At 39.7% G+C, this 14,791-nt stretch overlaps 1 protein-coding gene and 1 long non-coding RNA gene across 5 annotated transcripts in view; one reads left to right on the top strand and one right to left on the bottom strand.

Moving 5' to 3' along the window:
• The window catches only part of LOC142017438 (uncharacterized), a 47,820-nt gene that overhangs the window by 21,296 nt on the left and 11,733 nt on the right, over positions 1–14,791 (top strand). Inside the window, exon 4 of the long non-coding RNA XR_012646526.1 lies at positions 12,839–12,897. This is a non-coding gene — a long non-coding RNA (uncharacterized LOC142017438). The remainder of the gene's footprint in view (positions 1–12,838; positions 12,898–14,791) is intronic.
• CAMSAP2 (calmodulin regulated spectrin associated protein family member 2) overlaps positions 304–14,791 on the bottom strand; it is a 185,256-nt gene continuing 170,768 nt past the window's right edge. For 2 of the 4 annotated variants that reach the window (XM_075002278.1, XM_075002276.1), the window contains 4 exons: positions 13,667–13,739; positions 6,453–6,568; positions 4,375–4,493; positions 304–3,333 (listed from right to left, as the gene is read on the bottom strand). In XM_075002278.1, the coding sequence (XP_074858379.1) occupies positions 3,028–3,333; positions 4,375–4,493; positions 6,453–6,568; positions 13,667–13,739 (614 nt within the window). In that variant the 3' untranslated portion in view covers positions 304–3,027. Of the gene's footprint in view, positions 3,334–4,374; positions 4,494–6,452; positions 6,569–13,666; positions 13,767–14,791 lie in introns of all 4 variants that reach the window. The other 2 variants (XM_075002277.1, XM_075002275.1) reach the window with 1 other exon arrangement.

Genomic DNA, 14,791 nt, shown 5'->3' on the forward strand with positions numbered 1-14,791 from the left:
CTTCCTGTCAGGGTAGTTAAGCACTAGAATAAATTTTCTAGGGAGGCTGTACAATCTCCATCATTGGAGATTTTTAAGAGCAGGTTAGACAAACACCTGTCAGGGTAGTCTAAGTGGTGGCTGGTCCTGCCATGAGTGGGGAGACTGGACTTGATGGCCTTTCACAATTTCTTCCTGGTCTATAATTCTATGGTAAATGGAGGATGAAACGAAAAATAGAAAGCTGTATGTATTTTTTCTGAAATTTGTAAGGGGTCAGCTACCACAATGAGCATGCCTTGAACAGATAGGTAAATTGATTAATCACACTTTGAGTTTATTTTCAAACATAATACAAGAGAGTGTGAGAAAAATGTATGATTTTTGGTGCCATGCTTTTATTTAAATGAAAGGAAAAACTACACGGTACCACATAAGTAGCAATATGACAATATTTTACAGCACATTATTTGAAAAAATATGGAAGCAAAGATCCACAGAAGTGGACAAGCACACAATACACTGTACATTTCTCAACAGTGCCCCATTAAATCATAGTTAAATAGCTGAATTTGGCTTTAAACAGCCAAATGATAAAAACAAACAGTCACACTAAAATTTAAAACATGGTTTCAGTAGCAGTTATGACTGTTAGAATTTGAATTTTGCTCTGGAAACTAACTTGAGTGTTTGGCAAATTCAATCATAGCAACAATAATAATACCCCCTATGAAAGCACCAGTGTGTTCTGAAAAGATCAGTGATAAATGATGACCTTCAGAAAAACCCTTTTTCCTTGTATATTTTTTTTAAAACATGACCCAAAGATTTACTGTAATTAGAAAATGTACAGGCTTAAAAAGGAAAAAGCATCCATCTTCACTTTTCCTGTATTTAATAAAATTTTAGATTGTGAGCACTTAACCGAACAGCTGCATTATTCATACTCTACCTGTAGACTGCTTTTGTTTTTTACTCCATAGACAAATATGAACATAATACATTCAATTATAGTTTAAATAATTCAAAGAATCCATCTGGCATGTATTTTAACTCACTATCTTTAGATGGATGTCAATGTAATCATGAATGTTGCAAGTCTTCAGTCAAACCCTTGGTTAGTTAAAAAAAAAAAAAAAAGCCTCCCATGATAAACTTTTAGAGATGTATTCACCATATATATCCCCATCTCTTAATTCCATCCATTGGCAACTATACCAGCATTATCTTTTCTTGAACTAATTTTTATTACACACGTGTTCATATAACAGTAGTTTTTTGAGCTATCTTGCAGGCAGAATATGCAAACCCTCTTTTCCCCTCATATTTAATATTTTATAATATATACACTGTATGTATACACTTGAAATATAAGAGAGTTAGATTTCCTGATCATATACATGCAAACAATAAGAATCAGCTACCCACAAGTAATTCTCAGCCACATACATCTTTAACATGTATTTTAAAGTGTTCTTCTTTTTACAGTTTTAACAAATATACATACATATAAGAACATAAATTATAGTAAAATATTGACAGCATTTGAGAAAATGTTGATAAACAACCCAATGCGTTTATGCCTAAGGCCTTATAGTAATTAAAAAAGTACTGTTCTAGCTGTTTAAGGACATCTCATTCCTGTTACTCTTGTATAAGTAAATGAATACATGATAGTAGTGAGGCATTATTTCTCTCTAAGCAGTTCAAAGAGAGAAATGCACATAATTTTAATCTCTGCTCCCCATAAAATAGAATAAGCTACATAGTTATAGCACAATACTGTCCTTATGCATACACAATTGTCACAACACAAACAGAACAAGATCATAAACCATTCAAATCTTTTCCTGAGAATGAGTTTGCTCTCCTCCCACCAATTAATCCTCTGGTACACTTTGCCAAAAACCCACAGATCTGGGGGAGGTTTCAAGTCTGTAGTTTTTTTTGTTTTTTGTTTTTTTTAAGAACAATACTACACTGGAAATAATTATACAAAAAACATTAAAGCACAATAATGACTAATGTAAAGTAACGAAACACTGTTATGAAATTAAAGTACAGCCCTTCGTAAATAATACTGAAATATGTTGCAATGCCTATTTTCAAAAATGTTTATATTATAAACACTGAAATATCAACCAGGTTCTTTGCCATACTTATTTAAAATGGATCAGAAAATTCTTAAAATGTCATCTGTCAGAGTATGTAAAAAAGTGATTTACTTTTTAAAAATCTGGACAGACTGAAACCCAAATCAGCTGTCTATCCACAGCAAAATCTGTTTTAAGGCTGAATTAGATAGACCTAAGCTGAAAAGAACAGAATTAATTAGTGAAATCCGTGACTCTCTTGAATATTTTATTTGCCAAATAAATAATTTAATCTGAAGGAATCTCCCTTTAAGCAGCTCAAAGGATTCCCTTAATATTTAGTTTAAAAAATATACAAACTAGTACTCAGTGGAATGAGTCTTTCTGTAATCAGGAGAACATATGATGAGGGTCTTTCAGAACAAGACCAGGATATCTTTGAATAACCATAGAATGTTCTGTACCTCATAATAAAACATTTTTTGTTTGTATTTTAGGATGAGATTCATTAAGTAAAATTCAATGACATTGAAAATAATAAGCAACGTGAAAGAAAAAGTAGCAAGAAAATTAAATTTCAAGACAAACAAGCACAAAAGCATAAGGCAACAAATGTAAAAAAAAATCTATTTCAGTCACTGCAGATGAACAACATTCAGTGCTTATCTAACCAAAATATAGAGCAAATGTACCCTATAGTCTGCATAAACACATACAAATCTCCACACACAAATCAGACATTTCCATTGTCACTTGTAGTTGTATCACCTAAGTGACAATCTTCTAAAGTACTCCTAAATACTGTCTTTACATTCCAGTTGTGCACGATAAGGGCATTTTGTCCAATTTCAAGTTCTCTAAGTCTTGTTGGCAACTAGAAACCTATTTTCTATAGGCAGTAAAGAAGAAGTGCAATTTTACCAGAACTGTCTGAAGAAAATATTTTCTCCATCTACTATGCCTTGGTAGGTAAGAGTTTTTTAGGAGTTACTGGTCTCTTGGTTTGCCACAAATGGCTGTGAATGGTAATTGCATCAACACTGGCAGACATTGTTTTAGCAGGTATGTGGCTAAACTGCTTTCTATCAGAGTTGTATTTATATAGTCCCTCTATCATTTTCTTTGTGATTGATTTGGGGCCTATCCCAGTCAGCTTATTGATTTCTTCAGTGTCTGGGCAGTATGTATACAGAGACCTGAACTGGCATCCTGAATCCCGGAAGAGGATTAAGAAGTTATTGGCATCAGATTTCTCCATTTCCTTTAAAAGAAAAAAAAAAAGCGTTCACAATTTGAAATTTATTTAGCATGTAGAAAACCCTCAATGCAAAGTTGTACGAGTTTTTATTTTCAATTCCCAGTATGGGCTGAACTATAATAATTCATGTCATACAATACTTTCCATAAGACCCCATTTTCAGATGATTTCAGTTTTCCCAAACTTCAACTGTTGGAGCTGAATTTTTGCATGTTGGATATGTGCCGTAGGAAGGATTTTCAGTTTTTTAAATAAAATTAAACAAATAAGCTATGCCAGTTCAGCTGTTCCTAAGGACGTAAGGGGAAATAATTTGTTGGGTTTTTTCGCCCGGGTTAAAATTTTTTATACCTGTAGGATTGAGAAGGTCTAGCACCTTCCTGCTTGGTAGTAGTGGCAATCTGCAAGCAGAAGGCCTTACATACTAGAGCACCATGCTCATCCACAATCTGGAATCGAACCCAGGATCTTAAGTTTTGACATTGCTCTGCTCTCAGCAAATAGCAGTAAGGCCACTGGCTAAGTGTTTGTGTCATAACACTCAGGTGGCCCATATACATATTGAGGATAACAGTTTGCTCTCACTACCAGGTAGCTTAAATAGTAGACATTGGGGCTGTGGATCTAAAGATCCCCACTCTGCTGATGACTCATACAGGTTCCACAAAATGTGAAGTGCTTTTTTTGGTTTGCTTAAAAAAAACTTAGAAAATAACACTGTAAAGACCACAAAACAGGTGAAAAGAATGATGTTGCTAAATCAGGCATTTAAATTAGAAAACCCCAGAATTAAGATTGCCTGTGCATATAATTTAGTCTTCAGCATAAATATTATTATATTCTTTAATTACATGATCTTATCCAATTGTTTCCATAATATCTCTTGATCTTTTGTACCTTCAGGCTCGGGATCACAGACTATAGCCAGCCACAAAGCATTTACACAGCATTGGGAGGAAGATTTCTTTCCCCTCTTCCCTCCAACCTTTTGTCCAAATCAGGATGGATCAAATATTTTAATCATCAGAAGCAAAATTTTCTTACCTCCAGTATTTTCTTCTTCTGACCTTCATTTACTTTTCCAGCTAAGCAACAATGAGCCAGAGCATTCTGAATAATATGCTTATTGGATTTTGCACTGGGCTCTTTATACAGCTTTGGGCCTATGAAACAGAATTGACAAAGATCAAGCTACGTGATTCCACAAGCTATGTATAGAAAGCCATCTTGAACACTATGAATACATTCTCCATTTGTCATTTGTGTAGGTAACAATACAGTCCTAGCACCCACAAAGGAAATAAACTGAAAAAATATTAAAAAATGTTACTAGATTCACTCAACATTATGTCTTTCAGTATTACAGCATCTTCATAGGGGCAGTTTAGTAATCTACCTTGAAAAAGCCTCATAAAAACTAATTCACACCATAATATACTCGTGTTCAGATGTTTGTATTAAAAAAATCCTGTATTCAACTAGGAGGATGACTTGTTTCATTTCTTCTTTTGCCCCTAGTTTTCAAGTGAGAAACAGACAAGTTGTCACAGTGTTTAGGTTTACTAGTTTCTTGCCTTTTGAGATTGAAAGTGGAATCCCAGCTGTAATTTGTCTACAATGACAGCAGAAGGACTTGATGTGGACTCTGACAGGTGATTCAAGACAGCCTGAAGGGCATGTTTCATCAGGAATAACTAGAAACAGTCCCTATGACTAGAGCCATGCTACTGCAGAAGATCGACCCACTCAGGGTTGATCTTCTGGGGTTTTGTTTCATGCACGCGCACGAAAGTTCACCCCAGAACTCCTTGTGAGGAATAAGGAAGGTTGATGGGAAAAAAAGCTCCCATTAACCTTCCTCCATGTAGACAGGAATGGAAGTTGATTGCTGATAAATTGATTTTTAGCTACATAAATGTCTTTTTTTAAAAAAAATACTGCATTTAAAAACTAAGTCTGAAGAGTTAAAAAAAATCCAAGTTTTATGTAGTGGGTCTTGTTGAGAGAATTAAAGGAGACAACCTAAATTCAGTGTTTGTACTTGTATTACATTAAACTCTGAGGAGATGACAAGAAGCAATTAAGTTGGTTGAAAGTGATCTCAGAGGCTGCTTCTACACTCTCACTCTCCTGTCAGAGGTGGCATTGTAATGAGGCAATTAAAAGCAGGCTAATGAGATGCTTACATGCATATTCAACACTTCATTAGCATAATGACAGCCATATGAATTTCAAAGTGCAGACTGCGAATTGCAGATTGACAGGGTAGATGGGGGCAGCTTCAAAATAAGTGCCTCACTTCGACATTCCCTCAGTCTGATCTAGTTTTCGAAAGAACTTGCTAGTGTAGATGCAGCCCTAGAGTGGCACAGCCCCATAGATCAAAATTCACCTCTTTAAAAATTTGTTCATCTACAATACCCGTTGACACTTCAGACCTATATTTTTCTGGACTGTGCAATATTACACTGATAAAAACCACAGATTTTATTATTATAGTAATGCAAGATATTCTGTAGTATCACATGCTATACACAGAAAAAGAGGATGAAGATAATGTCATTATTGTTAAAATCATAGGGCAATGAAATATTAGAAAGCAACATTTTTTAATAAATCTTTAGCTTTTGAACAATTTATTTTAAAATATTTTGAAACAAGATGTACACTATGGTACATCATTGGGTTAAAAAATTCTTCAAATTCTTTTATATTTAAATTTATTTTACTGAACAGATGTTTTCTCCTGTAGTAATTTATATTTTTCTCTTTGAAGTTTTTTGGTTAAGTACTAATCCTATGTTTTTGACACTCTTTTCTCCCCTTGCCACAGAAACAATTTTAATAGAATGTACAAAAAATTACTCGTGCAATTGTTTGTGTGATTTGGCCTACTTTTGTAATTTAGTTTATTAAATCTACCACATTTCCTATAGTACCAATTTCTTTTTGTATATTTTGAATCATGCTATTTTTAGACAGTCTAGACATATATATTTTTATGTATATTATGCTAGATTAATTTCAAGCCTATAAGGAAGAGTCCTCAGTCACACTGTAGGAATGGCAAATGGAGAACCAAAATTACCCATACACAGACCCTTCTTATGCCTGAATATTACCTGTGTATTCTGTAGCAGAGGCCACTGAAGAAGTTGTAGATGCATTTTCCCAATCTTTTTCCCCATTGCGACTACCACAACGACTTGGAGATAAGAATCCTTCCACAGACTCAGACCTAAAAAATGTACAAAAATATGTTTTCCTTTCAGAACTAAGCAGAACGTAGCTATAGAAAAATCCTCCTTATTTTCAGCAGAGTGGCTTTTTAACATAGAAGGAAAACTTAGCCTATGTTACAGGTTGACTCTCCATAACCCAGACTTCCCTAGCTCAGCAACACTCTGGTCCAACATTTTTGGGAGTACTTTTGTGGAGAAACTGGCAGGCTGGGGCCAGGACTGTTGCTGCACTATGGGGCCAGGAGAATGGAGCCCTTGACTGCTGGGGGAAATCAAAGCAGACTGTGAAAAATAGGGCCTCTGGCAGCCTGAAAAAAATGGAGTCCCTGGCCAGCATTGATCTGCCGTGTTCCAGCAGATTCTCTGGGACTGGTCAGGCCCCATAGGTGCCAGACCAGAAAGATTCAATATGTACTATGCTCGAAGAAAGCAGGATATGAAATGTAGATTAAAAGCTAGAAGATGTAATACTACCAGAAGAATTAGAGGAGCAACTGCCTAAATTTATCTTCTATTGCATGCATTATTTCAAGTGTTCCAAAAAGATATCACTAAAAGTAACAGTAGTAGACTGTGTGTCAAGGAAAGAGTTCTAACAAAATCTGTTAAACTGCAACACAGTCTTACTGAATGTTGCTTGACTCATTTAGAACTATGCTGAAGAAAACATTGAGAATATTCCATAGGGAAAAAGCCTGCTCTTGAGGATAAATAACTAGAAATAAAAATTGTTTTCCCATTTCTACTGATGATGGCATTGTTATAGCAGTTGCCAGTAAGGACTGTTATAGTCAAGGTAGCAAAACAGTTTCCATTATAACCTATTTTCACAAACATTAATCTTTGGGGCTGAAAATGTTCAATACTTTATTTCCTTCAAATCAGGGGAGCCATGGAGCCAGAAAGGGAGTTTTCCCCCTTCACCTTTGTTTTCTCCCAAAAATGTTTCATAGCCCTACAACCAGAATTTGTGGGACATAATGTAATGACATACAATGTTTTATATGCTGACATATATAGAACACTCGGCTCCAATCAGTAACCCCTGTATTTTTATGAAATGACATCCTTGCTCAAATGTGAATATTTTTATTTATGGAAAGCGTGAGCAAAATCCCTTCAACGGTATTTCTTTTCAGTTAAATTCTAAATTTCTTTGAACAGAACAACTGCAAAAATTGTTCAAGTTTAAAACCTGGCATGGAGGTAGTCCTGAACAAGAGAAAGGCCTTATTTAGAGAAATTGAGAAAGAATGTGATTTAAAACTTTATCTGAGCACATTTAAACGACATCTGGTAAAATCTGAGCAGCTAATGAAGCTAATTTCACTTAAAATATTACTGTACATTGACTCTGCTTACTTGGGGCATGAAGGAGATTGCAAAGTGTGTTTGTGAAATTCACACAGTACAATCCTGAAAGAAACCCCCTCCATCTCACTGACATGAGAAAAAAGGGGGAAATTATGCAATTCCACCTTCTCTACCTCAACCTAAATAAATTTAGATCAAGGAGCCTGCAAATTACATGTCTCTCATCAATTTTTACTAGATTCTACAACATTCTGAAAATTCAAAGCTCTGAGTCAAATTTAAAACCATAGCAAGATGAATGGATGTAAGTCATTTTTACTTCAGTGCAGCATATCTGCACTAAGTTTTTGCATGAATACAGGTACGTCCATGTGGCTAATATGGTGTAAATAAAACCAGTGTAGCCAAGTCTATTTTCTTCTGTAGAATATCTAACTATAATTACAGTACACTTCCTAAAAGAAAAAAAGTTATAGTTGCAAGAGATTCCAAATACACAGTAAAAAGAATTTTTGCACTATTGTGAGAAGCAATGAGCCAGTGCTCACACCATAAAGAAAAGTGAGACAGTACCTCATGAAAGCTACAGTATAAAGTGGGGTTAAGTCTGAGATGAGCCTCAGAAGGAGAGGCTACTCATCCTGTGCAGTAACTGGAGTTCTCTGAGATGGTTGTCCCCATGGATGCACCTCCTTAGGTGTGTCAGCACCACTGCGCCCACAGGCTGAAGGATTTCCTAGCTGTGCCCCTCACCCAGCTGCCTGCACATGCAGAACACAGGCTTGAGACATCAGAGAGCTACTGCTCATGTGTGGACAGCCTGTCACCTGTGTTCTTCTCTGATCTGGACACCTAGATAGACATCTGAAGCAGAGGTGAGTGGGTGGTGGAGCACCCATGGGGACAACCATCTCAAAGAACTCCAGTTACTTGTACAGGGTGAGTAACCTCTGCTTCTTCGAGGGTCCCCGTGGGTACGCTACCTTAGGTGACTACAGAGAAATTCTGAGGTTTGGAGGTGGGACCTTCGGATTTTATGCGTCGGCCGATAATAGTATGGAGTGGCCGAACTTGGTCTGAGAGTCAGAATAGAATTGTATGGCATAGTGACATGTAAAAGTATGTGCAGACACCCACGTTGCTGCTCTGCATAGGTCTTCTGTGCATACACCCTGGAGAAAGGCAGCAGATGTGGCCATTGCCTGTGTGGAAGGTGTCCAAAGATTAGCAGGACGCTGTTTATCTGTGTTAGCATAAGTAAGTCTCATGCAGCTGGAAATCCACTCAGGGAGTCTCTGTTTGGAAATGGGCATGCCATGGGATCTGTCAGCCATGGAGACAAACAGTCGAGTTGTCTTGTGGAAATCTTGTGTTCTTTGCAGGTAAAAGGCCAGTGCTCGCTGAATGTCCAGGGTACGCAGGGACCTGTGCTCATCATTGGCACATGGTTTGGGGAAGAATACTGGTAGGTAGACTGTTTGGTTATAATGGAATGAGGTGAGCACTTTTAGGAAGAACTTAGGGTGTGTACATAGTACCACTTTGTCTTTGTAAAACATTGTGTAGGGAGGCTCTGACATGACAGCGCTCATCTCTTGTACTGTGCATGCTGATGTTAGTGCCACAAGGAAAGCTACCTTCATGGAGAGGTGTAATAGGGAGCAGGTGGCCCATGGTTGGAAGGTTTTCCCCATAAGAGAACTAAACTAAGGTCTCATGCCCGTGTTGGGTCCTTAATCAGAGGAAACAGGTTTTGAAGACCACTCAGGAATCGTTTGACTGAAAGGTGAGTAAAGACTCGGTGCTAGGACAACGACCCGAGCTCTGTCTCGCTTTATCTTGGCTATCACCCTCTGACTGAGGGGTGTCAGTGGGAATGCATACATTAAAAGGTGCATTCCATATGATGTTGAATGCATCCCCTAGAATTGCAGGCTGTTCCATGTCTGGAGCAAAACAGTGGGCAGAGAATGTTGGCAGCTGTAGCAAACACGTCTATCATTGGGAAGCCCCACTTGCGGAAAGCGTGGTGGATGGAGGACTTGTTGATTTCCCACTCATAGCCTGTTGAGAAAAATGAGACAGAGACTGTCTGCCGGTATGTTGTTCTTGTTCGGGATGTGAGCTGCAACAATGTGGATCTGATGAGGGATACACCACTCCCAGAGTAGTATTGCTTCCTGGCAGAGTTGTTTTGAGCATTCCCCACACTGTTTGTTTGTATAATGCATGCCTGTCACATTATCTGTTATTATGAGTACTGTAGTGTTGGAGCTCTGGGTGGAGACTTACATGCACATGTACTGAACTGCTCTCAACTCTAGGGGATTGATGTGTTGCAGCTGCTCATTTGGGGACCATGTACCCTGGGCTAATTGGTCCCCAAGATGAGCACCCTATCCCAAGAGGGAGGCGTCCAATGTGATCGTGAGTGTAGGAGGGAGTCTCTGGAAAGGCATTCCTACGCGCACATTGCTGGGTTGCATCCACCAAGTGAAGGAACTCCTGACCTTGGCTGGGATGCTCAGTGACTTGTTCAGTGGGTGTAGGTGGGACCTGAATACCACTCTGAGCCATGCCTGCATGGGTTTCATTCGTAAACGTGCATATACCACCGATATCGCTGCTGCCAAGTGACCTATGAGGCACAGGCATTGCCTGGCAGGTACAGTTGGTGAAAGTTGAAGACCAGTGACAAGGTCTTGTATCATCTTCAGACTGTGTGGTGGGAGAGAGGCTGTAGCAGTCTGGCAGTCTAGGAGAGCCCCTGTGAATTCAAGTCTTGGGGTCAGCGTACAGGTGCACTTTTAAAGATTTATGCACAGGCCGAGGCTGGAGAAAGGAGTTCTTGTAAACGACACTGTCTGCTCGTTCTGTGCCTGGGATTGGCCCCTTATCAGGCAATTGTCTAGACAGGGAAAGATAGTTACTCCCTTTGTTCTCAGGAATGCAGTGACCACTGCCACCATCTTTGAAAAGACCCTCAGTGCTGTACATAGGCAGAAGGCAAGCACCCTGTATTGGTAATGTTGATTTGCTATGGTGAATCTGAGGAACGTCCTGGGTGAACGAATATATGGAAGTATGCATCTTGCAGGTTGAGCATGGACAGCCTTTGCTTATAAGCACCTTGTATTGTTCTGCTTTGTTGTCAGGAATTGCATCAGAGAAGGTGTACAGCTGGTCAAAAACATGATGACTTAATCTGGCTAGCAGGGCTAAACTGCTATAATTGGCAATTTGAAATTGTAGGCTGGGTGAGGAATATGCTTTCTTCCCCATTGCGTCCAGCTTTTTCCAGTCTTTGTCCTCAGGGTTGACCCTGTAATTGTGTTGCTTTCCTCTCTGATTTTCTGCATCCACTATCAATGGGTTTCAGTGCGGGCAAGTGAGAAGGAATTCTGCACCTCTGGGGGCAACATAATGTTTGTGTTCTAGCCTCTTTGAGGTGGGCATGATTGAGGCCAGGGTATGCCAGAGGAGTTTGGCTGGCTCTAGCAGAGCCTCATTAATTGGAATTGCCAGTCTTTTATGTGTAGATGTCTGGAGAATGTTGGTCAATTTGTGTTTCAAGTCCCCTGATGTTGGAAGGGGTATTTTGAGTCTGCATGTGACTCTCTGAAAGATGTCCTCAAAGGACTTGGAATTGTCATCTGAGGTGGCAAGTTGTACTACTGAAGCAGTCAAAGACAGAGAGAACAGGTGTGGAGGCAGGGGAGAGGGCGAGCGGTCCTGCCCCCGGAGTGTGAGGCACATTCTTCAATCTCAGATAGCTTTGACTTAGTAGACAAATGCTTGCTCATGCGGGGTCTGCCCCTCCGCACCAAGAAAGGTTGTGTCATGGGCTGTGGCCAAGGCTGTCATCTGAACGCCCCCCGCCCCCCCCCCAATGGAACCCAATACAGCAAGGCTGGGTGTTATGGACGGGGGTGCCAAGTAGTGTTGCCAGTGTTGTGGCTGTGGCAGGTTAGGATGCCTCCTTGTACTGCTCAGAGGTGGCATGTAGTCCTCTGAAACCAAGGAACTAGAAAAACCAGTTGCAGGGGTGTCACAGTAGGAGAGCCTCAGTTCACAGAGCAGTGCTTGGAGTAGAGGTAATAAACAGCACCTCCATCAACATGTAAAGCAGGAATAGTGGGGTGGGGGGCATTGGTACTGGAGGCCCCACACTCTCCATACCAAGGGGAGAGAAGCAACAGTAGTGGCTGACAGAGTTTTGGTACTTCTCCAATACCACGTTCTCAGTGCTTCTCCCTGCAGAGGCAGGAGAAGTGAAAGCAGATGCCAGTGTGGGCTAGGTCTGCTGAGCTGAGGCAAAGGACTTGTGAAAGAGTCCCACTGCTTTAGACAAGGAGGGTTTGGACTTCTCCTCTCACTTCTTCCATGAGGACACCTGGGCTGCCCACTTAAGTGCACGGAGGGCAACAGCGCAGTGTTTTGAGGTGGTCTCTTGTGCTCTTGGGAACACAGAGCCCTATAAGGCATATGACCTCTTCTTGCCTCTGGGGGGATCTCCCCTCTCTTTGTAGGGCTTGCCTGTGCCAGAGCCCTGTCAGCGCTCTTGACCCCTGGTGGGCTGCATCTGAGGGGGGGCAGTCCATTTGCTCTGCAGGAGCCAAAGCCTGTTCCACAAGCCAGACGCAGTGAGGACAGCCTTCGGTTTTGTGCTGGTGTCCCAAGCACCAGACACAGCAAGAGGGGCTGTCTGACAGAGGGACAGACGCCACAGACAGAGCACTCTTCAAAGCCCAGGAAACTGGGCACGAGTGAGTGGCTGGCTGTGCTTTAAAGCGGACCAGGCAAATGGCTGGGGCAGTTTACGAAGCAGCCTTGTCAGCAGCTCTCCTTGCTGTGTTTCTTTCTTAAGCTTTCAAAGTCTGTTTCACGTTACAGAGCCTGTTTAAAGACTATTCTTCTTCTCTCAATTGATTGCTTGTATGTTTGTTTTTCAGGTCTGAGGGCCGGAGAGGGAAATGCCACTGGAGCCCGGGGCAAGAAGAGAAGAACTGAGGTGAATGACTGGCAGTATCTGTCACGGACATCTTGAGCTTGTGCTCTGCAAGTGTGGGCAGCCGGATGAGGGGCACTGCTACAAAAATCTTCGGCCTGTGGGCCGAACAGTGCTGACACGTGTAAGGTGGAGCACCCACAGCAACCCTCAAAGTAGTATAACACCTTCCTTTTTCTTCTCTCCTCTCTTTTTCAATTTATTTATTTAATTCAATATTTCACTATATAATTTTCAAATGAAAACCACAGTGATTTTTAACTCACAATATATTCTGGTGTTCAGCCTAGGCTGGTGGGGAAAAAAATGCCAGTTAAGTTCTGGTGAGCTCCTGATTACTTTTGAACAGCAGCTAGGAAAAAAAATGCAACCGACAAAAACAACAAAACCCCCCATCAGATCAGCAGAAAATAACTATGGCATATATGCTGGTAGTATATGAAAAAAGAATCTACAGGTTGAACCAAAAGCTCAAGGGAGGGGAGGTAGAGAGATCACACTGATAAAAATCCAGTGAATGTGCTCTTTTGCACTCATGTACAGCCACCCAACCAGTTTTATTAGCAGCACCTGGGAAAATTAACATATATGGCTCAGTTCTTCATCGTCCAACAATGTAAGGATCAGTTTCTCAGATCAGGAAAGAGTATCAGTTGTCAGAATACAACATATACAACTTGGTTACTTTGAGCATTTGATACAGTCGTGGAATGCCAGTTTCCTGAAGGTAAATATTAATTCATGATAAATAAAGGTCTTATTGCAGATTTACCTTGGTGTTCTCTTGCCTGACTGCAGACTTTCACTGTCTCCTGTGTTCAGCGATGCTAATGAAAGACTAGACACTGAAAAAACACGATAAAGTTGTGAACCTGGATAAAAACAAAGTTAAAATTTATGAACACACAGAAACAGCAAAGAGTCTGTTCATTAGATACAACACCAGCACAGGAAAATTGATAAATGTTCTTATTCCTATACACAGTATGCCTGCATGCATATGTCCCACAGCTAATTCAGGTATTTACATACAATACCAATGAAACTTACTTGAACCCAGAGTTTCCTGAGTCTAAACATTAATGTGAAATACAGAACTAAATCATGGGCGCTAGATGATTACAGCTGCAAAAATCAGAAAAGTGAGGCTAGCTAAAGTTCAGTTAATTACCCATTATAAACTAAAATTTTGAATGGATTGTCATGGAGTATTTTAATTGAACCAAAATGAGATGGAGGTAATAACTAGCAATGATACAGCACACATGACATGACAGAGAAGGATATGGAAGCCTTACTGCTAAAAACACAAAGAAGGAACCGCATACTTTCCTCTAACTGTAAATTGTTAATATTTTCTTTGAAATTGTTATTCTATATTATTAAATAATTAATCCCATGCCACAGTTTCCCACAGGACTATTTTCACAGGGATCACAAGTACACATGCACTAAATCAGGCGAGTGGGTGAAGTAGTAATAAAAACACTGGAAAATAAAGGTAACTTATCAGATGTACTTTAATTCTTGTCTATGATGATGCAGCAGCTTACAGACTCTTACCTTATGGTCACATTTTATTTATTAATATCACATCTCCGAAATGGTCTACTCTTTCTTAGTTCTACAGGTGCAAGGAAGAAGTTAGTGGCTGGAAAGAATACATGAGCATGCATAAAATTGTGCCAGACATTAGCATTTTTGCTTGTGTTCATCTAGCATACCTTTGTGTTTGTTTTTGTATGCATGCATGCATAATATAGCAGCAACATTTGTCATCTTTAACTTTCATTTGTAAATTCTACCTTTTTCCAATTCAGTCACATGCATCTTCAAAAATTGTACATCAGTTTAGCCTGAGAAGCTAATCAATGCACATTTTGGTTAGTACCACAAG

This window comes from Carettochelys insculpta, chromosome 9 (assembly GCF_033958435.1).
Source record: "Carettochelys insculpta isolate YL-2023 chromosome 9, ASM3395843v1, whole genome shotgun sequence".
In the NCBI taxonomy this organism is placed as follows: Eukaryota; Metazoa; Chordata; order Testudines; family Carettochelyidae; genus Carettochelys; species Carettochelys insculpta.